The sequence below is a fragment of the Salvia splendens genome, chromosome 1, assembly GCF_004379255.2.
Source record: "Salvia splendens isolate huo1 chromosome 1, SspV2, whole genome shotgun sequence".
Lineage (NCBI taxonomy): Eukaryota > Viridiplantae > Streptophyta > Magnoliopsida > Lamiales > Lamiaceae > Salvia > Salvia splendens.
This window is the reverse complement of record NC_056032.1, coordinates 40,676,943-40,697,724: the sequence shown is the minus strand read 5'-3', so window position 1 is coordinate 40,697,724 and position 20,782 is coordinate 40,676,943. Positions and strand designations below refer to the sequence as shown.

General features: G+C 37.1%; 3 protein-coding genes and 1 non-coding gene across 4 annotated transcripts; 3 read left to right on the top strand and 1 right to left on the bottom strand.

Moving 5' to 3' along the window:
• Window positions 1-1,031: 1,031 nt before the first annotated feature.
• Window positions 1,032-3,816, top strand: LOC121751690 (transcription factor MTB1-like). Its single transcript, XM_042146493.1, has 2 exons — window positions 1,032-1,400; window positions 1,520-3,816. Exon 2 carries the CDS (start codon window positions 1,745-1,747, stop codon window positions 3,563-3,565), a length of 1,821 nt encoding a protein of 606 aa, XP_042002427.1. The 5' UTR covers window positions 1,032-1,400; window positions 1,520-1,744; the 3' UTR covers window positions 3,566-3,816.
• A 1,385-nt stretch (window positions 3,817-5,201) lies between these two features.
• TRNAQ-CUG lies at window positions 5,202-5,273 on the bottom strand. Its single transcript has one exon. It is a non-coding gene; the product is annotated as a tRNA-Gln (tRNA).
• A 1,565-nt stretch (window positions 5,274-6,838) lies between these two features.
• On the top strand, window positions 6,839-8,646 carry LOC121751700 (cytochrome P450 703A2-like). Its single transcript, XM_042146504.1, has 2 exons — window positions 6,839-7,784; window positions 7,876-8,646. The coding sequence occupies exons 1-2, from the start codon at window positions 6,843-6,845 to the stop codon at window positions 8,512-8,514; spliced, it is 1,581 nt and encodes a 526-aa protein (XP_042002438.1). The 5' UTR covers window positions 6,839-6,842; the 3' UTR covers window positions 8,515-8,646.
• A 9,382-nt stretch (window positions 8,647-18,028) lies between these two features.
• On the top strand, window positions 18,029-19,664 carry LOC121800359 (aspartyl protease family protein 2-like). Its single transcript, XM_042199933.1, has one exon. It carries the CDS (start codon window positions 18,886-18,888, stop codon window positions 19,432-19,434), a length of 549 nt encoding a protein of 182 aa, XP_042055867.1. The 5' UTR covers window positions 18,029-18,885; the 3' UTR covers window positions 19,435-19,664.
• Window positions 19,665-20,782: the final 1,118 nt, after the last annotated feature.

Genomic DNA, 20,782 nt, shown 5'->3' with positions numbered 1-20,782 from the left:
CTTCATTTCGGTTGAGCTCCGCTGCAGTAGACGGATCCATCCAGTCCGAATATGAATCAGCTGCACCGTCGAAGGCCTCCGGAGCTGGTGCCGGACTCTCGGATTTCTCCTTGTGCGCCGGCGACGGTGCCAGAGAAGGAACTATGTGAGATTTACTCTTACCGAAAATCCTATGAATTGGATCTAGAGAAAGAGCTATGTGATCTTCCTTTAGCAGAAACCCTAGGAATTGGGGCTGGAGAAGGGGCTAAAGCAGCGACAGTTTTTTACTCAAATTACCATTTTGACCTTTTTTAATTAATTAATCCTAAAATATTTTTGATGTGCCAAATTCTAGACCACTCATTTAATAAAAATGAGTGGCTAATAATGCATCTCAATTCTCAATTAGAATAAAAAATCTCAATTGATCACAACCCTATATATATATATAACACGATAGCTAAATGAAATAAGTACTCCCTGGTTATTTATGTGCCTACAATATTAAACACATGTATTAATTCAACATAAAATGCACCCTCACTTTGAGTTAATTTTGGCCACATTTTCACCAGTACACTTCATTGACCATTTCCACATTTAACACTCATGTACAGTTCTTGATGGAAATTAGCAGTACTATTTTTGGCACTTCAATTTCAAAATAGCCACATTTAAAATATAGGATAAAGTTTTCTTATGATGGAAAAGCTAAAATTATTTCTTGTTTCATAATTCTTGGTGATTGATTGATTAACGCTGTGTAACACAAACTAGCTGTTTATAGAAAAGGGGGTGCTTCTAAAGTGTCATTTTCTCCAACCCAAAATTATCCAGTAATGTTTCATATGCTATCTTTTTCTCATAAACAAGTTTATTAGTAAAATTATGTATTAATATCATGAATCATGTCCATAGCTCCAAAAAATTAAAACACTAAATAAAAATCGAATTACTACCTATATTTGTTACACCTATGAAACGTGGCTCACACATAGCTTTATGTACTCAACAGGATTTAAATGGAAAAAAAGGAAAAAGGAAAAAGAAAAAACAAGATTGTTGCCGACTGCACATCTCTCTCTCTCTCTCTCTCTCTCTCTCACACACACACACACACACACACAAAACACCCACAGTAACCATGGTTACTTTTTCACTATTCAGAATACCTCAAACCCAAACTTCATACACATGCAGCAATTTGGGCAAGAAAATTTAGAAACGCCAAAGGAAATCATCTCCATCTCCATCTCCATCTCCATCTCCATCTCATCTGCTCTGCAAAAAAAAAAGAGAAAAAGAGGCAAGAAATAAATTCTTTCTTATTTCTGCTACTGATTATTTTGTTCTGATTTTCTCTCACAGACTCTTAGCAATACATACTTTCTCGGAAAGTGGAAGAGCTCGAGATACTGGTGAGCAATTTCATTCAATTCCTGCTCTTCGTGGATTGTTTATTGTTCCCGAATTTCATGTTTTGCTTACATTTGAAAGTTTTTTTTTCGCCTTGTTTGTGGACATGCATGTTGTGTAGATGCCTTGTGTTTGAGATCTGAGACTAAGAACTGCGGCTTAGTGGGATTTGAAGAGTGGAGGTTCAATTTCTGTGATGAAGTGATGTTGGATTGGTTTGTTAGATGAGTTTGATTTCCGTGATTTGGAAATTTTCAATCGGGAAGTACTGGATTTTTTGTTGTTTTTCTCAGTTATTTGGATTTTGAAGCTGAGCAGCTATTGAGAATTGGGATTAGAAATTGGCATGGGGGTTGTCAGTTGGAGTAATGAGGATAAGGCGATGGCGGCGGCGGTTTTGGGAACTAAGGCTTTTGATTACTTGTTGTCGAGCTCAGTTTCTGCTGAATGCTCATTAATGGGGATGGGGAATGATGAGAATTTGCAGAATAAGCTTGCAGATCTTGTTGAGCGCCCAAATTCTTCCAATTTTAGTTGGAATTATGCAATTTTCTGGCAGCTCTCTAGGTCCAAGGCTGGGGATTTGGTGTTGGGATGGGGGGATGGGTGTTGTCGAGAACCTCGTGAGGATGAGGAATCTGAGGTTACTCGAATTCTTAAAATGAGGCTTGAGGATGAATCTCAGCAGACAATGAGGAAAAGGGTTCTCCAAAGGCTGCATACTTTGTTTGGAGGAGGCGGTGAGGAGAATTACGCGTTTGGATTGGATAAGGTAACGGACACTGAGATGTTCTTCCTAGCTTCAATGTACTTTTCCTTTCCTAGGGGTGAAGGGGGCCCTGGGAGGTGTTTTGGATCTAGTAGGCATGTATGGTTGCTGGATGCATTGAAGTCACCGGTTGATTTCTGTGTTAGGTCATTCCTTGCAAAGTCGGCTGGCATGCAAACTATTGTTTTAATCCCAACTGATGTTGGGGTACTTGAATTAGGGTCTGTCAGATGCATCCCAGAAAGTATGGAGCTAGTCAAGGTGGTCGAATCTTCCTTCTCGTCGTACTCTTCGCTCAACAGGTCCAAGCAAACAGCAGCTGCGGCTTTGGCGACAGTAATGAACAAAAAAGATACAAATGGCCATATTCCTAACTTGGCTATTTGTGACCGACCAGAAGTTGTTCCCAAGATTTTTGGGCAGGACTTGAAGTCCAGTAATGTGCAATTCAGGGAAAATGTTTCCATTAGGAAACCTGAAGTGCAAGAAAGGACTTGGGACGCAAGTGGAAATAGGAACAAGCTACCATTTACCAACAATAGCAATGGTCTTCATGGCGCTACATGGACACAGTATAGCAATTTAAAGCGAGGGAATCCACTAGAGGTTTACAGTCCTCAGACTCCAGCCAAAAAGCCTGCTGAGATTGTCAACGGGAATAGAGAAGAATTCATGATCAATAATTTTCAGCATCAAAAGTCGGCTCAAATGCAGATAGATTTTACTGGAGCGACCTCAAGGCCTTTAACCCCGCATCCACAGAGTCTCGAGTCTGAGCTTTCAGATGTTGAGGCTTCATGCAAGGAAGAGGCTGCAGGCCTATCAGAAGACAAGAGGCCAAGAAAGCGTGGTAGGAAGCCCGCAAATGGAAGAGACGAACCATTGAATCATGTAGAGGCAGAAAGACAGCGAAGGGAGAAGCTGAACCAGCGCTTCTACGCTCTAAGAGCTGTTGTACCAAATATCTCTAAGATGGATAAAGCTTCTCTCCTTGGAGATGCTATTGCTTACATAACAGAACTGCAGAAGAAGCTGAAGGACATGGAGTCTGAGAGAGAAGGAGTTGGCAGCATAACGAGAGAAGCATCTGTTTCGGAAACTTATTCAAACAGAGAAGCACAAGACCTTCTGGCTTCAAGCATAAACATCGTAGCTGACCGTGAAGAAGTCACTGTTAGGGTCAGCTGCCCGTTGGACACACATCCAGCATCAAGAGTCATCCAAGCAATCAATGATGCACAGGCAACTATAGTCGATGCAAAAATGGCTGCAGGGAGTGAGCGAGTGTTCCACACATTTGTTGTCAAATCCCATGGATCCGAACGGTTAACTAGGGAGAAGCTGCTTGAAGCATTTTCCCGTAGATCCAGATCACCCCATCAGTTATCTCTCGGGTAATAGAGTTATGGTGTTGAACAAATTAAGTTAGTTGCTTTGCAGTGTATCATCATAGAAGCTTTTGAGGAGATTTTGATATACAGCAGTTAATGCTAGAAATAGGGGAGGAAAACTTTGTTTTGGCCTTCTAGGATAGCAAATCTCTAGTTGCTTATAGTTTTATACATATTTAGTCGAGTCACAAGTCGCAAGATTAATTAAACCTATCAATTTTAGATATCATCCTTATTTATTTTCTTCTTTTTGGGTCTTTTGGAATCTGTATATCTGATTTGGCTCATTTTCTTGTGTTCTAAGTTTTGCACTTCTAATATAGTTGAGATACAAAGATAGCAAATCTAGTTTTAGTAGAAAGTTTAGTACACGTCGAATATCGAATGCAATGTTTTATGTTTCTCTATCGAGTACTCGGTAGGATGCTTTGCTTGGGTAGTAGTCTTACCACATAGTATGTTGAAGCAGCAAGTGTGGAAATGGTTTATGTGTTGATGGTTGGTAGACTTTTACAATGAAAAAAACATTTGATTTTCCTCTGTTTTATGTTCTGAAAAACATGGAGATGATGTATTACATGTAAGAACCCTCTCTACACAACTCTCTGATTTGACGACTAATTATTTGTGGATAAGAATGTGTGAAATTCGTAGTGACAAAGGAATGCAATAAAAACGTTTGAAGACGTGGAAAATTGTTATTGAAGAAAAATGGTGTGCATATTTTAATCCATAAATGCAATGATTGATATGCATTTTTCTTTTATATGGGAAAAAGAATAAAAATGGAAATTGAGATAGGATGGATGATGAATGATTGCATTTTTCTTTTAAATGGGGTCGAAGTGACATCATCGGTGGGTTAGTACAAATTTGAAATCTCGTCAGATACGGCTCTGGTTTTACCCTTTAATTGTAGTATTCTTTAATTAATTTGTTTTAAAATGATAATTTTGCACAATTTTGAAAACATGAAACTTGAGAACAATCATTAATTTTGTAGGGTCATTTGAATTCCGCGTTGTAAAACGCGTCTAATATGAGTAGTAATTATTCGCCCATGTTGATGATAGTGACATAGATATATTCGCCCTTATTTTCCCATCCCAAATTAAATAAATTGGAGTAAGCTGTCAATTATTAATTGCACCCACATGAATATTCCACATGATAAGTGTGAATGCACGCACACCACAAATACATGTGCTACTAGTACTATTTTATTTATGCAAATCGAATAACGTGAGTTCATATGCAGGAAACACGTGACCAAAATTCAAAAGCCTACAAATTCCTTTTTTTTTGCTTTTCCATTTTCTATGGGTCAAATTAATTGAACTCGAGGTAGTATTTTTCGTCCGTGACCTTGTAAATTGTTTACACGTTTGATGATTGATTCATAGTGTTTAAATTATTTTCAAAGTGCTTCGAATTATAGAAACCAGTTATTTAATTATGGAATAAATGAGAATGTATCTTAGAAGAAGTAGAGCTGTTTTAATTATTTTTAAACCGGTAGTGTTTCTGTATAATTATTACGACTTAATTAAAGGACCTCTAACATCTGGCGTTTGTTTTTGCGTTCAAACTTTAAACCACAATAAAAATAAGCAAAATGCAGGTTGAAAAAAAAATAAGAGAATAGGTTCCACCGAGACTTGAACTCGGGTTACTGGATTCAGAGTCCAATGTCCTAACCACTAGACCATGGTACCTTTTTGCTATGTTTCTACCGTAAACATTATTTGAATAATACTCCCTCCGTCCGCGAATAGGAGTCCCATTTCTACCCGGCACGTGTTTTAAGAAATGTTAAGAAAAGTGGGTGGAATATGGGTCTCACTTGTATATATTAGTTTTAAATGATATTTGAGTGAAATGAGTTGGTGGAATGTGGGGCTTTTTTACCATTTATGGTAATTATGAACCGGGACTCCTATTCGCGGACGGAGGGAGTAATTACAAAGCGGCAAACGGAACTAACACGTATTGACCTTTGTGAGATTGATGCTCCTGAGTTCATGAAGAAATCATATATGCTTCGCATTATGCATTTTTCTTCACATATTCTCTATGAACCAAAAACACAAAACAATAACGAAAACACATCTTTTGGTCATCCACAACCACGTTCCTTGAATCGTTCATTCCGTTAAATACTTATGGATTCAACGACATTTTTACCTCATTCCTTTATTTAGAAACAACACATTGAGACCACATTCCACTGACTTTTTCACGCATAATTCATTATAAACAATACTAAGAGTGACACTCACATTCCACTAACTTTTTCACTCGTTTTTCTTCGCAGAGTCAAATACCCCAATTTCTTAAAATTCATACCGAGTTAAAATGAATATTTAAATCGTGGACGGAGGGAGTATCAGAAACTGAGATGTTATTCAATAAAAATTTTTGAATTGTAGCGAATAGAGTTCGATGTTTTATGCTTATCATACATATTATAGATCTTCGTGTAGATAACAGTTCAAGGTTTATTATACTCCATATAGTATAGGTATTTTGGAAGATGTGAATTGGTGCTTCTGATGCAACTCTATCGAACTTAATCCAGATTTTGGAGCTCTTCAACACATGCCCTTCATGGTTAGCTTTGAGATGGAGGTTAATCATGTCTATATATACAAAAAAATAACACTCTTGATTGCTATTGGGATTATCCAGCAAACAATTGATCCCATTTTGTGCAATAAACAATTTATCCATGGATTTATGATACTTCAAGATTTATGTTTGGTTTATTTGTTTTTTTTTCTCTGCAGATAAAATTGAGTTCAAGTTTTACAAACCAATATCACCAAAACTCCTCCATTTCTTGGGGGAATGGAAGAATCACTCATTTATAGAATGCAATGTCTTTCTTTTAGTTGATATAGTTAAGCCATGAAACTTAAAATAACAGAGGCGAGTGACTATCAAACGAAGTTGTGAAAATTTTGGTTCCAGTATAAATGTAGTTCAATTGTACTATCTTTGAGCATGTTAATTTGATGATTTCAAAAGACTTATTAGTAATGGTTTTTAGTTTTTACTCTTCAATATTTTATGTAAATTTTAATATAGTATTAGAATTAACAGTCTCTCACACACATGCATATGATGCTTCTTTCTTATCAGATAAAATGTAGGCTACTAACCAAAGAATGATGATGGTTTAGCATGCAAGAATCATCAACTTAACATCGATCTACTCAATCTTACCATCTATATATTTGAAATTGATCTAGATAATAAAATCACTCAAAATCTTGCCATAATAAATGGATAGTGATTTGCATTTTCTTAAGTTAAATCATCTTCTAACCTTTTTGTGCATCCTAAGTTCTTCATATATATTCTTCAAATTCATTAGTTGGTGGCTTTTCTTCTCTAAGAATTCCAGTATAGGAGCCATCAAACTGCCCCCGGGCCCACCCAAATCGCCCATATTCGGCAACCTTCTTCAGTTGGGCCAGCTTCCTCATAGAGATTTAGCGGCCCTATGTGAGAAATATGGACCCCTCGTCTATCTCCGATTGGGTCGGGTCGACGCCATAACGACCAATGATCCCGACATCATCCGTGAGATTCTAAGGCAACAAGACGATGTATTCGCCTCACGACCGCGAACCTTGGCAGCGGAGCACCTTGCCTACAATTGTGGAGACGTTGCACTGGCCCCTCTCGGCCCAAAATGGAAACGACTACGACGAATTTGCATGGAGAATTTATTAACTACCAAAAGACTTGAGTCGTTTTCGGGCCACCGATCAGATGAGGCCCAACATCTAGTCAGGAATGTATGGGCCTCGGCCCAATGTGGAAAGGAGGTGAATTTGAGGGAACTACTAGGTGCTTTCTCGATGAACAATGTGACTAGAATGTTGCTAGGAAAGCAATACTTTGGCATTGGATCGGACGCCCCACAAGAAGCCACGGAGTTCATGCACATAACGCATGAGCTCTTTCGGCTTTTGGGCCTCATCTATTTGGGTGATTATTTGCCCATTTGGAGGTGGGTTGACCCGTTTCGATGCGAGAAGAAAATGAGGCAAGTCGAGAAAAAAGTTGACGAATTTCATACAAAAATTATAGAACAACATAGGGCAAGTAAGGAAAATCAAGATGATGGCCAAATGGATTTTGTTGATGTCTTGTTGTCCTTGCCCGGTGAAGATGGAAAAGAGCATATGGATGATATAGAGATCAAGGCACTCATTCAGGTCATTTCAAACATTTTTCGATTATTATATTCATCTCCAAAAAAATAATACTATAAATATAAGTTGTTAAATACTTATATATTTATTTTAGGATATGATAGCGGCCGCCACCGACACTTCCGCAGTGACAAACGAGTGGGCCATGACCGAAGTAATCAAGCATCCACATGTTCTCAAACGGGCCCAACAAGAGCTGGACTCAATAGTCGGCCCAAATCGAATGGTCCAAGAGGCCGACTTAGCCCATCTAAACTACCTACGCTGCATAGTCCGAGAAACATTCCGGATGCACCCGGCCGGCCCGTTTCTCATCCCGCACGAGTCGACCCGGCCCACCACGATAAACGGGTACTACATCCCGGAGAGGACACGTGTGTTCATCAACACGCACGGGTTGGGCCGCAACACCGCGATCTGGGATGACGTGGACCGGTTCGAGCCGGAGAGGCACTGGTTGCCTGACGGGAGCCGAGTCGAGATCAGCCACGGAGCCGACTTCAAAATCCTCCCCTTCAGCGCGGGAAAGAGGAAGTGCCCCGGCGCGCCGCTCGGCGTGACGCTCGTGCTCACGGCTCTGGCGCGTCTGCTGCACGCTTTCGATTGGGCCCCGGCTGCGGGCTTGAGGCCTGAAGATATCGATACGAGTGAAGTGTATGGGATGACTATGCCTAAGGCCCGGCCCATGATTGCCATTGCCCGGCCTAGATTAGCGGCCCATTTGTATCACTGACTTCTGATTATTGCTGATTATGTTAAATTAACATCCCCTAAATTATGTAGTTTACGACTTTTTTTTACTACTTAATCGTAGTATTTTGAATCATTCATTTAGAAAAGTGGAAGGAGCAAAAATTTTATTTAAGACTGTGTTGGTAGAGGGAAATTGGTTGAGTAGGTGAGGGATGGTTCAAGTTCAATAGTTTGGGATAAAGTAAATAAATAGTGAATAAATTGAAAAGAGAAAAATATGGGTGGGGGACAGTTCAGAGAGTGGACCATTTCTTGGTTCATTACTAATTGTATACAACACCATTATTGCGTTAAGTGCTTTACAGGAAAACTCAACTACTTTCCCTCTCTCTCTCTTTTTTGAGCACGAGAAGAATTTGTCGAATCATTTAATTCTGCAGGGCCTGTCGTTAATGGTCTTTTTTAGGTTTGAAATTAATTTGCAAACGACAACATTAATTTTCTACCCTCTAGATTTGAAGTCGAATTTACTGCTAGTTAGTAAGCGAAATGAGGTATGATTAGTGTATCCGGATTTTTAATCCTGAGATATTAGAGTATCCACTATGGGTAGACACTTCCACCCGCCCTGCCATTTTTTTTGTCTACATTCACTTCTTTCCACAGCAATAGTTGACACTTTTTTTTGCCACATTTCACTTTATATTCTTTATATATTTTAATTCAATAAAGATTAAAAATATCGGATATACATAATTAAAAAAACAGCTAATTAAATAAATTAAAATTGAAAACTAAATTTTCGTCGTATTAAAGTAAGGGGAAAATTATACAACGAAAATTTCATCTATGGAAAATCACACATGTTCTTCACGCTGCGCCCCCTCCCCTACGTGCCCAGACCTCTTCAATCAAACCGGCTTGGAGTTGGGTATGTGCTGTGCTCCGGCGCATATCAGTGAAACGTTGGAGCAGATATTCATTATTACGTGGTACACCTATCTGTATCGGCGCGGAGGCAACACCGTGACTTGTACTTGCACCATCTTCCGGTGCCCAGCGCTCTGCAGTAAATCCTTAATCTTCTATTATCATATTGTGCAATATGATACGTGCTAACATAATATTTGCGACATCATCTTCGTGCCAAACTCATGTCGGGCACCGTATAATGGCCCATCGAGCTTGGAGCACACCAAAGCTCGCTCAACATCCTTCCTAGCAGCCTCTTGTTTTCGCGCAAAATATTGTTTCTTCGGTCCAACCGGTTGGCGAACTGTCTGGGCGAATACGGGCCAACGAGGGTATATCCCATCTGCCAAATAGTATCCCCTGTGGTACTGCGTTCCGTTGGCTACGAATCTGATTTCTGCACCCTCCCCTAGGCAGGGACGGATCTAGTATAGAATGAGAAGGGGCAAATGCCCCACCTCAATTTTTCATAAGCATGTAGGCATTTATATTATATTACCTTAATATATGTAAATTCACACTATTTGCCCCCTTACATTTAAGAAAATAATAATTTATTTGTCCCTCTCCCAAAAACACACCACCTTGTACCTTTACATGTAATAATATAATATATTTTGTTTTATTTTATTTTAATATTTATTTATTTATATGTTAATATTTTGCCCCTCCTGTTATAATTTTCTGGATCCGTCCCTGCCCCCAGGTACTCATCATTGAAGAGAGACGATGTCTGCAGAACGTTGATGTCGTTGTTCGAACTTGCAACACCTAAATACGCATGCCAGATCCGCAAACGGTAGTCAGAAACTTTATGGGTTGTGTTTGATCAAACAAAATTGCTTTCATTCATTTCTTAAAAATATAAATTCTTTCTTATTTTATTTATCTCTTTCCTAAAGTAGAAACTTTTTATTTTTAGTAATGAAAATCACAATCAACTAATATTAATTTCACTACTTCTTCTCTCTTTCTTTTTCTATATTTTTTTCATCTCTTTTACTTTAATAATTTTTATTAAAATCTGTGCTATTTCCATCCAAAGTACCTATTTTTGAAAAATAGAGTAAGTATTTTATAAGTATTTTTACTAAACTATACGTAGAACTTGTTAGGCTCACCCTATCAAATGAGCCCATTGTTTTGGGTCATGCTATAAGAGCAATCACATTCATTGTATTTGTGACATCCCTAGCCCGAAACATGCATAAATTTGCATATTTATAATGTTATTTGCATAAGTATTTTTTTATGCATATAAAGTATATGCGTATGAGTACTTTAAATATTAAATAATTAACTTTAAATATGTGTGCATGTGTACACACGTAACTTTTACTAAAGAAAATGAAGGATCACATGTTTAACACATATTCTATACGTGTACAAATTAAATCCATACAATTGCATGCATGTTATAACACTTGTCATAATTTTAATTGTTTAAATATCTTGTATTGATCGAAACACCCAATTTATGAATATATATAAATGTTTGCCATATATATATGTATTTTGAAATTGAAGCTGAGCCACACATGTATTGTTTTAGCATGATATATTTAAGTAAGTTAGACCGACATCTTAGTTTATAAAAATAGAGGAGATGCACTGTAATATTACAGAAAGGGAGAGATAAACTCAAAGTGATTATACGAAGAGAAAGAGTTGAGGGTTTAAGTGATTTAGCTGAAGAAAGAAGAATGAGAAAAAGAGAAGTACTAAATTCACGGCTATATATGATTGAGGGCGGTAGGTAGATCAGGAGGCAGAGTTAAGGGTTCGATTATTGTCGCCATCAGGTGTGTATAAATCACACTTTTAGTTTTACATGTGTTATGTGGTTGATTGTTATATGTTAAATTGGAGTGAATTATTGAATTATATGGTGTGAAATTGATATGATTATGAATTATTTGATTTTGATGGTCGAATATGATATGATTATTTGATTGCTTAAATGGACATGTTTGTTTAGATATATTGGATAGTTTGATGGAATATGATATGGATATGTTATTGGTGCAAAAGATATGTTTATGATACCGATTATGTGAATCATTGGATTAAAGAGGATCTGTGACGGTTTTGCCCTGGATCTGAAATCACAGTGGATATATTGGGACCTTCGGGTCAAACATATTGGGACCTTCGGGTCAAACATATTGGGACCTTCGGGTCAAATACAGAGGGACCTATGAGTCCAATTACAGAGGGACCTTAGGGTCATAGAGGAATCCCGGGCAGATACCAGGCTTGACTGTTACAGAATAATAAATTGAATAGAGTGGCATATACATATGAATATGAAATGGTTTGTTTTTAAATTATGATATATATTGTTTCTGATTATATGTATTGATAAAAGAATATGCTTGATGTTTGTATCATGTGAGATTAAAGGTGGAAATTTATATATACTGAGTTGTGGCTCATATAAACCACTAAATTTTTCAATAGAGTGGCACAACCATGATTCCGTCTAAGGCACAGCCACAAAAATTCTTCAACAACTACAAAAATTCTTCCATAGCTACAAAAACTTGTCCAGTCCAATAGCAGTCACGCCACAGTCACAAATCACATTATTTTTATCAATTGTTGGTATATTTTAATTGGACTGGAACAAAATTAATTGAACAAAAATAAATAGAATGGAATGGAATGGAAAAAATGATTTGGGAATGGTTTATTTATAGATAAAGATTTAAACAAAAAGTTAAAAAAATCAAAAATCCGGAGGCGGTGGCGCCGCGTCCCAGGACCCACCCACCACCCCTTCCTCACCGCAGATGCGACTCAGCCCGTTCTCCTCAGCCCGCCGTGGCACCCTCGTCCTCAGCTATAGCACGTCGCGGCTCTTCTATTGTGGACAGTCTGAGGGTATCCACAATAGGCATATTGGCAACCTTCTCCTCCACATCATTTTGCATGTAGATAAATGTATAGTATATAGAGTGGTGTGAGGGTTCCACTACTTTACATGATATTTTGAAATATGTATCGGATAAGTGTTGGTTTGAACTTATATAATATGGGTGTTCTATGAATTAGACACGTGTATTGATTGTTTCTATGATAAGGGATTTATTTATTATAAGAGTATACGTCAGAGGGGTTTAGGTGTGACAGTTAAGGTGGTATCAGAGCAGGGATAAGGATCCCGCTGGGACATTGCATCCATGCATTCCGTATGATACGTATTGGTTATAAGTTTCTTTGCATTTGTATTATCATAAACATATCTCACTGAGGAGAGAAGGGTCAGCCGCCCTGCATCATCAATTAATTATAGAAGCATCTCATATACATGTTGCATCATATGGTGATTTCCAGTAAATACATGGACCAATGATGAGTCAAAGAGGTAGAAACATTAAATAGCACCGAAAAATGGAATTGTTGACTTTATGAGACTACTGATCCGACCGAGGCCAAGATATGGTTGAAAAGGATAGAACATGTGTTCAATCAGATGAGTTGTACGTCAGATGAGCGTTTTGATTATACAGTGTCTCTTCTTTGAAGCAATACTTACTATTGGTGAGAAACAGTCTCACAAGCTATTATACAACCTTTGGTACTAAGTTCAGACGATTTTCCTAGAGAATTTAATGATAAATATATGCAAGAAGTGTATTGTGATGATGAAGTAAAGAGAGATTCTGTCTTTAAACAAGAACTATGTTTGTTGTTGATTATGAGCTGGCATTGTTTCAGTGTACACGGTTTATCTAGACTGCGTGGTGTGAGTTAATTCAGTTGAGCTGCCAGCGAATATTGATTCTCTTATTCATACACAAATTTGATATTATCATGGGTATAGATTAGTTGTCACTTCATCGAACTAAGGCAGCTTGTCATGTTAAAGAAATGGTAATATAATCATCGAGACGAGATCGAGTGATATTTAATGGTATCGACCAATTGCAACTTGTCTTATATTAGCTAAATCGACTTTTCAATTTATTCAAAGTGGAGATTTGCCTGGATTAGCACCTGATAAAGAGACAAAACTTCACTATTGAGTTACTACCAGGTACTGTATCTATTTCTATTCATCCATATCAAATGTCTTGATTAGAGTTTCAAGAGTTAAATAAATAGTTACAAGAGTTGTCAGACAAGAGATACGTATGACTCAATGTTTTACTTTGGAGAGCACCAATAGTATTTTTGAAGAAGAAAGGCGACACACTGCGACATTATATACACTATTGGAAGTCGAATCAAGTGACTGTGAAGAATAAATATCTATTACCGAGAATAGAAGACTTATTTGATCAATTCCAAGGTATGCAACTGTTTTCGAGTACTGATTTTCGATCAAGATACCATCAGTTGAAGATAGCTAAAGAGAATATTGCAGAAACACCATTTTAAACTCAGTACGACCATTATGAGTTTTGGTTATGCCTTTCAAATTAACTATTGCACCTAAAATTATTTATGGCATTGATGAACGAAGTCTCTCAACCATTCCTATATCACTTAGTGATTATTTTTATTGACTTACGATTATATTTCACGAAGTACAGATGAGTATGTTAATAACTTGTAGTCAGTATTACAAGTTTTGCGAGATAAACATCTTATTGCAAGGTTGGGTAAGTGTAAGTCTAGCTAGATCATATGGTATTATTGGGACACATGGTATCAGGTTGAAGAATAGAAATGGATATACAGAATATTGAAGTATTTGTCAACTGAAAATGATTCTCGATTATGGTTCAATTGATGAAGATGTTATTACGGAAGAGTTCTCCTCTTATATGGTCAAAACAGTTTTGATGAGTTGAAGCATTGATTGACTATGTCGTCTATATTGGTTATTTCCACAGGTACATGATATTATGTTATTTACAGTAATGCACTGCAACATGGATTTGGTTTTCTATTTCTGATCTGGATTTCTATTAAAAAAAATGGAAAGTTTATTGCTTATGCGTCAAGGACAATCACGAGTACATGAAGCTTCTTATTCTATTTTTAATCTGGATTTAATAGTGTGGTTTTCCTTTGAAGATTTGGCATCATTATTTGTATGGAGGACTACGTCGAATTCTGGTTGATCACGAGAGTTTGAAATATTTAAAGAATGAGAAGGAGTTGAATATGAGACTAAGACATTGGATGGAGTTTCTTACAGAATATGATTGCACCATCGAATACTATCTTAAGAAGGTGAATGTTGTTACAGATGCTTTGAGTTACAAGTCAAGCAGAGTGATTACATATATACAAATATCATTATTAGAGTATTATTGTTGGTCGAAGAGGAAGAAGAAACTCGTAGAGTTTGTTTCAAGGTGTTTGATATGTCAACAGGTTAAAGCAGAACAATGTGTACCTACAGGTTTGTTGAAGCCTTTAACTATTCTAGTCTCAAAATGAGAACACATTACCATAAATTTTGGTACAGGGTCACCGACAGTACATTTCTTACCTATAAGATGGCGTTGTTCGTTATATCACTTAGCTGAAAAGTACGCGAAAGATGCAGCACGACTATATGGTATTCTATCTTTTATGTCTACTGGTCCGCAATTTACTATCTATGGAGACATGATTATATTTTATTAATATTTTTCACCCTTAGAAAGATGGTAAGTCAGAGAGAACTATAAAGACGTTGGAAGAAATGTTTTGTGCTCGTGTTATTGAATTTCAGGCTTCAGGGGATGAGTATATTCTGTTGATAAAGTTTGCGTATACTAACCAGTTTCATTTATGACATTGTATGAGACATTGTATAGTAGAAAATGTAGAAGTTCTATATGGAGATTCTAGAAATGTCAGAGATTATTCGAGAAACTGTCCAAGATTGACATTATTAAAAGCAGATTGAAAGCGACATGGGATAGACAGAAGAGTTATAAAGGTAAGTTGAGTCCTCGTTATATCGGTCTGCATGATATTGTAGAAAGAGTGGGACCATTGACATACAGTTTAGCATTACCTCCAGAGTTAGAGCAGATTCAGAATGTTTTCCACGTCAGTATGCTTCGACGTTATCTATCTGATCCTTCACATATTTTGAAAGATACTGATATACAGATTTCTGAAAATCTAAGTTACATAGAGGAACCAGTTAATATTGTAGACCGACAGGTTAAACAATTGCGAAGAAAAGAGATTCCAATGGTAAAAGTTATTTGGCAAAATCACGGAGTCGAAGAAGCGACTTGGGAAGCTGAAGAAAAAAAATTGAGAAAGAACTATCCACATCTGTTTACGGGTTAGTGATTTTATTAGATGCATTAACTCATGGGGAAAGTGAATTTTGCGGACAAAATTCTTAAAGAGGGGAAGAATTGTGACATCCCTAACCCGAAACATGCATAAATTTGCATATTTATAATGTTATTTGCATAAGTATTTTTTTATGCATATAAAGTATATGCGTATGAGTACTTTAAATATTAAATAATTAACTTTAAATATGTGTGCATGTGTACACACGTAACTTTTACTAAAGAAAATGAAGGATCACATGTTTAACACATATTCTATACGTGTACAAATTAAATCCATACAATTGCATGCATGTTATAACACTTGTCATAATTTTAATTGTTTAAATATCTTGTATTGATCGAAACACCCAATTTATGAATATATATAAATGTTTGCCATATATATATGTATTTTGAAATTGAAGCTGAGCCACACATGTATTGTTTTAGCATGATATATTTAAGTAAGTTAGACCGACATCTTAGTTTATAAAAATAGAGGAGATGCACTGTAATATTACAGAAAGGGAGAGATAAACTCAAAGTGATTATACGAAGAGAAAGAGTTGAGGGTTTAAGTGATTTAGCTGAAGAAAGAAGAATGAGAAAAAGAGAAGTACTAAATTCACGGCTATATATGATTGAGGGCGGTAGGTAGATCAGGAGGCAGAGTTAAGGGTTCGATTATTGTCGCCATCAGGTGTGTATAAATCACACTTTTAGTTTTACATGTGTTATGTGGTTGATTGTTATATGTTAAATTGGAGTGAATTATTGAATTATATGGTGTGAAATTGATATGATTATGAATTATTTGATTTTGATGGTCGAATATGATATGATTATTTGATTGCTTAAATGGACATGTTTGTTTAGATATATTGGATAGTTTGATGGAATATGATATGGATATGTTATTGGTGCAAAAGATATGTTTATGATACCGATTATGTGAATCATTGGATTAAAGAGGATCTGTGACGGTTTTGCCCTGGATCTGAAATCACAGTGGATATATTGGGACCTTCGGGTCAAACATATTGGGACCTTCGGGTCAAACATATTGGGACCTTCGGGTCAAATACAGAGGGACCTATGAGTCCAATTACAGAGGGACCTTAGGGTCATAGAGGAATCCCGGGCAGATACCAGGCTTGACTGTTACAGAATAATAAATTGAATAGAGTGGCATATACATATGAATATGAAATGGTTTGTTTTTAAATTATGATATATATTGTTTCTGATTATATGTATTGATAAAAGAATATGCTTGATGTTTGTATCATGTGAGATTAAAGGTGGAAATTTATATATACTGAGTTGTGGCTCATATAAACCACTAAATTTTTCAATAGAGTGGCACAACCATGATTCCGTCTAAGGCACAGCCACAAAAATTCTTCAACAACTACAAAAATTCTTCCATAGCTACAAAAACTTGTCCAGTCCAATAGCAGTCACGCCACAGTCACAAATCACATTATTTTTATCAATTGTTGGTATATTTTAATTGGACTGGAACAAAATTAATTGAACAAAAATAAATAGAATGGAATGGAATGGAAAAAATGATTTGGGAATGGTTTATTTATAGATAAAGATTTAAACAAAAAGTTAAAAAAATCAAAAATCCGGAGGCGGTGGCGCCGCGTCCCAGGACCCACCCACCACCCCTTCCTCACCGCAGATGCGACTCAGCCCGTTCTCCTCAGCCCGCCGTGGCACCCTCGTCCTCAGCTATAGCACGTCGCGGCTCTTCTATTGTGGACAGTCTGAGGGTATCCACAATAGGCATATTGGCAACCTTCTCCTCCACATCATTTTGCATGTAGATAAATGTATAGTATATAGAGTGGTGTGAGGGTTCCACTACTTTACATGATATTTTGAAATATGTATCGGATAAGTGTTGGTTTGAACTTATATAATATGGGTGTTCTATGAATTAGACACGTGTATTGATTGTTTCTATGATAAGGGATTTATTTATTATAAGAGTATACGTCAGAGGGGTTTAGGTGTGACAGTTAAGGTGGTATCAGAGCAGGGATAAGGATCCCGCTGGGACATTGCATCCATGCATTCCGTATGATACGTATTGGTTATAAGTTTCTTTGCATTTGTATTATCATAAACATATCTCACTGAGGAGAGAAGGGTCAGCCGCCCTGCATCATCAATTAATTATAGAAGCATCTCATATACATGTTGCATCATATGGTGATTTCCAGTAAATACATGGACCAATGATGAGTCAAAGAGGTAGAAACATTAAATAGCACCGAAAAATGGAATTGTTGACTTTATGAGACTACTGATCCGACCGAGGCCAAGATATGGTTGAAAAGGATAGAACATGTGTTCAATCAGATGAGTTGTACGTCAGATGAGCGTTTTGATTATACAGTGTCTCTTCTTTGAAGCAATACTTACTATTGGTGAGAAACAGTCTCACAAGCTATTATACAACCTTTGGTACTAAGTTCAGACGATTTTCCTAGAGAATTTAATGATAAATATATGCAAGAAGTGTATTGTGATGATGAAGTAAAGAGAGATTCTGTCTTTAAACAAGAACTATGTTTGTTGTTGATTATGAGCTGGCATTGTTTCAGTGTACACGGTTTATCTAGACTGCGTGGTGTGAGTTAATTCAGTTGAGCTGCCAGCGAATATTGATTCTCTTATTCATACACAAATTTGATATTATCATGGGTATAGATTAGTTGTCACTTCATCGAACTAAGGCAGCTTGTCATGTTAAAGAAATGGTAATATAATCATCGAGACGAGATCGAGTGATATTTAATGGTATCGACCAATTGCAACTTGTCTTATATTAGCTAAATCGACTTTTCAATTTATTCAAAGTGGAGATTTGCCTGGATTAGCACCTGATAAAGAGACAAAACTTCACTATTGAGTTACTACCAGGTACTGTATCTATTTCTATTCATCCATATCAAATGTCTTGATTAGAGTTTCAAGAGTTAAATAAATAGTTACAAGAGTTGTCAGACAAGAGATACGTATGACTCAATGTTTTACTTTGGAGAGCACCAATAGTATTTTTGAAGAAGAAAGGCGACACACTGCGACATTATATACACTATTGGAAGTCGAATCAAGTGACATAATTGTGCAGGAAAAAATTCTCCTACTGCTTGGTCGACAGAACGGCGTCGTCTAAGCCGTCTTCGATGCTCTTCGGTGCGGCCGCAGTGCCGCGAGCCGCCGTCTTCACTCCGCTAGTGACAAATCCGAAGCTCGACACGTTCTATTACGTTAATTTGAACGGAATTTCCGTGGGCGGCGCACGCGTCCCCGGAATTACGGCGAAGCTTTTCAAAATCGACGCCAGCGGCAACGGCGGCGTGATTGTGGATTCGGGGACGTCGGTGACCCGGATGACCCGACCCGCTTACGTTGCCCTAAGGAATGCGTTCCGGGCGGGGGCTTCGAATCTGAAGCGGGCGCCGGACTTTTCTCTCTTCGATACGTGCTTCGATCTGTCAGGGAAGACGGAGGTGAAGGTGCCGACTGTGGTGCTGCATTTTGCCGGAGCTGACGTGTCGTTGCCGGCGTCGAACTACTTGATTCCGGTGGACAGCGACGGAACGTTCTGCTTTGCGTTTGCGGGTACAACGAGCGGGTTATCCATAATTGGGAATATCCAGCAGCAGGGTTTCCGGGTCGTATTTGATTTGGCGGACAATCGGGTCGGGTTCGCTGCTAACAGTTGTACCTAGGCAGGGTTTATATTTTCGCTTCCATTTTATATTCAAAGAAGGGAATTATTTGCTTACTAATTTCTAAATTTAATTTTGTTTAGAAAAAGGTTTCTGATGAAGTTTGAAAGGGAACAGCGGCACATGTTGTCTGTTGCATTGTGTTTGCCCTATAAATTGTTGTCGTAACTTGTTGAGTAGTATTTTGTAGGACTATCATAGATAAATGAAGATGCATTCATACCTGAAAATTTCCAGTCACATTAGATTTATGGTTGTGGTATGTATAACAGTAGTAGTAATTTCCAGAGACATGCGATTTTAAACTGAGGTTTAATTTATTTAACTATCACCGCATCATCTAAGCCTCCTTCGAAATCGTTTACCATTCACGAGGCAAATATTGAATACCTTTTCAATATAAATTAGTACTAATTTACTATATAAGTTAAATATGCTGAATGGATCCATCATTCAAAATCAAATAGTCAAAATTGAATCACAGTAATTGAAATTAGTAACAGTAATTGAAATTAGTAGGGATGTCAGTGTAGCTGCAACTCGTGGGTTGATCCGAATAGTTTGCCAAATTTATAGGGTTAGGGCTGTAAATTTCTAGCCCGATAAAATCAAAACTCAATTAGCCTGCACCCGATTAACCCTCAACCCGTTAGGACCAGATCCGAAAACCTGATGAGCTAGCCCGAAAACCCGATAAAATTTCTATTATTCTATTTTTTAATATGCAAAGTTAACTTTTATCAATATTATTTTTTGCGTTTGCTCCTAATTGTGGGAATGTGTCAAAATATAAGTATTGCATATTTATTTAGTTTAGTTATAAGGCAAATTAAAATTCAAAATCAAATTCAGTAGTACTATGTAGGAGTACATTTTTGAATGATTGGGTATTACTCCTATGTTTCTTGGCTAAATGTGATCGTGTCATTTGGCTTGTTGATTAGATGACTGATGTTGGAGTAGTACTATTAATCACAAGGGGCTTATTAACATTTTATATTGAAATTTTAACTAAGGTTTCGTATATGTATGCTAGATGCACTGTCAAAAGTTTCGTGCATGATGTTATCAATCTCTAATTTTAACTGAGTTATTTTGTAATCTACTGTATAATTCAATAGGAGCTATGGATCGGGGTTAATCCCCACCCACGTCCTTCTCTTAAACAAAACTAAACAAATTAATCGAATTCATATAGTATTACGAATAATCCAAAATTTCAATTGTTTAAATAGGATTAGCAATAATGCGAATTAATAAATGAAAAGGAAAGTTAGGCACAACGCACGATTGACATATCTGTGGCGTGAATGCCGCTGAGGAGGAATTGAGTTTCTAGCTAGGCATT

Bases quoted from the DNA above. Each gene is read 5' to 3' on its own strand.
- LOC121800359 (XM_042199933.1), top strand. From the start codon at position 18,886: ATGCTCTTCGGTGCGGCCGCAGTGCCGCGAGCCGCCGTCTTCACTCCG.
- LOC121751690 (XM_042146493.1), top strand. From the start codon at position 1,745: ATGGGGGTTGTCAGTTGGAGTAATGAGGATAAGGCGATGGCGGCGGCG.
- LOC121751700 (XM_042146504.1), top strand. From the start codon at position 6,843: ATGGATAGTGATTTGCATTTTCTTAAGTTAAATCATCTTCTAACCTTT. The intron at 7,785-7,875 runs GTCATTTCAAAC...TATTTATTTTAG, and splicing joins AGATCAAGGCACTCATTCAG to GATATGATAGCGGCCGCCAC.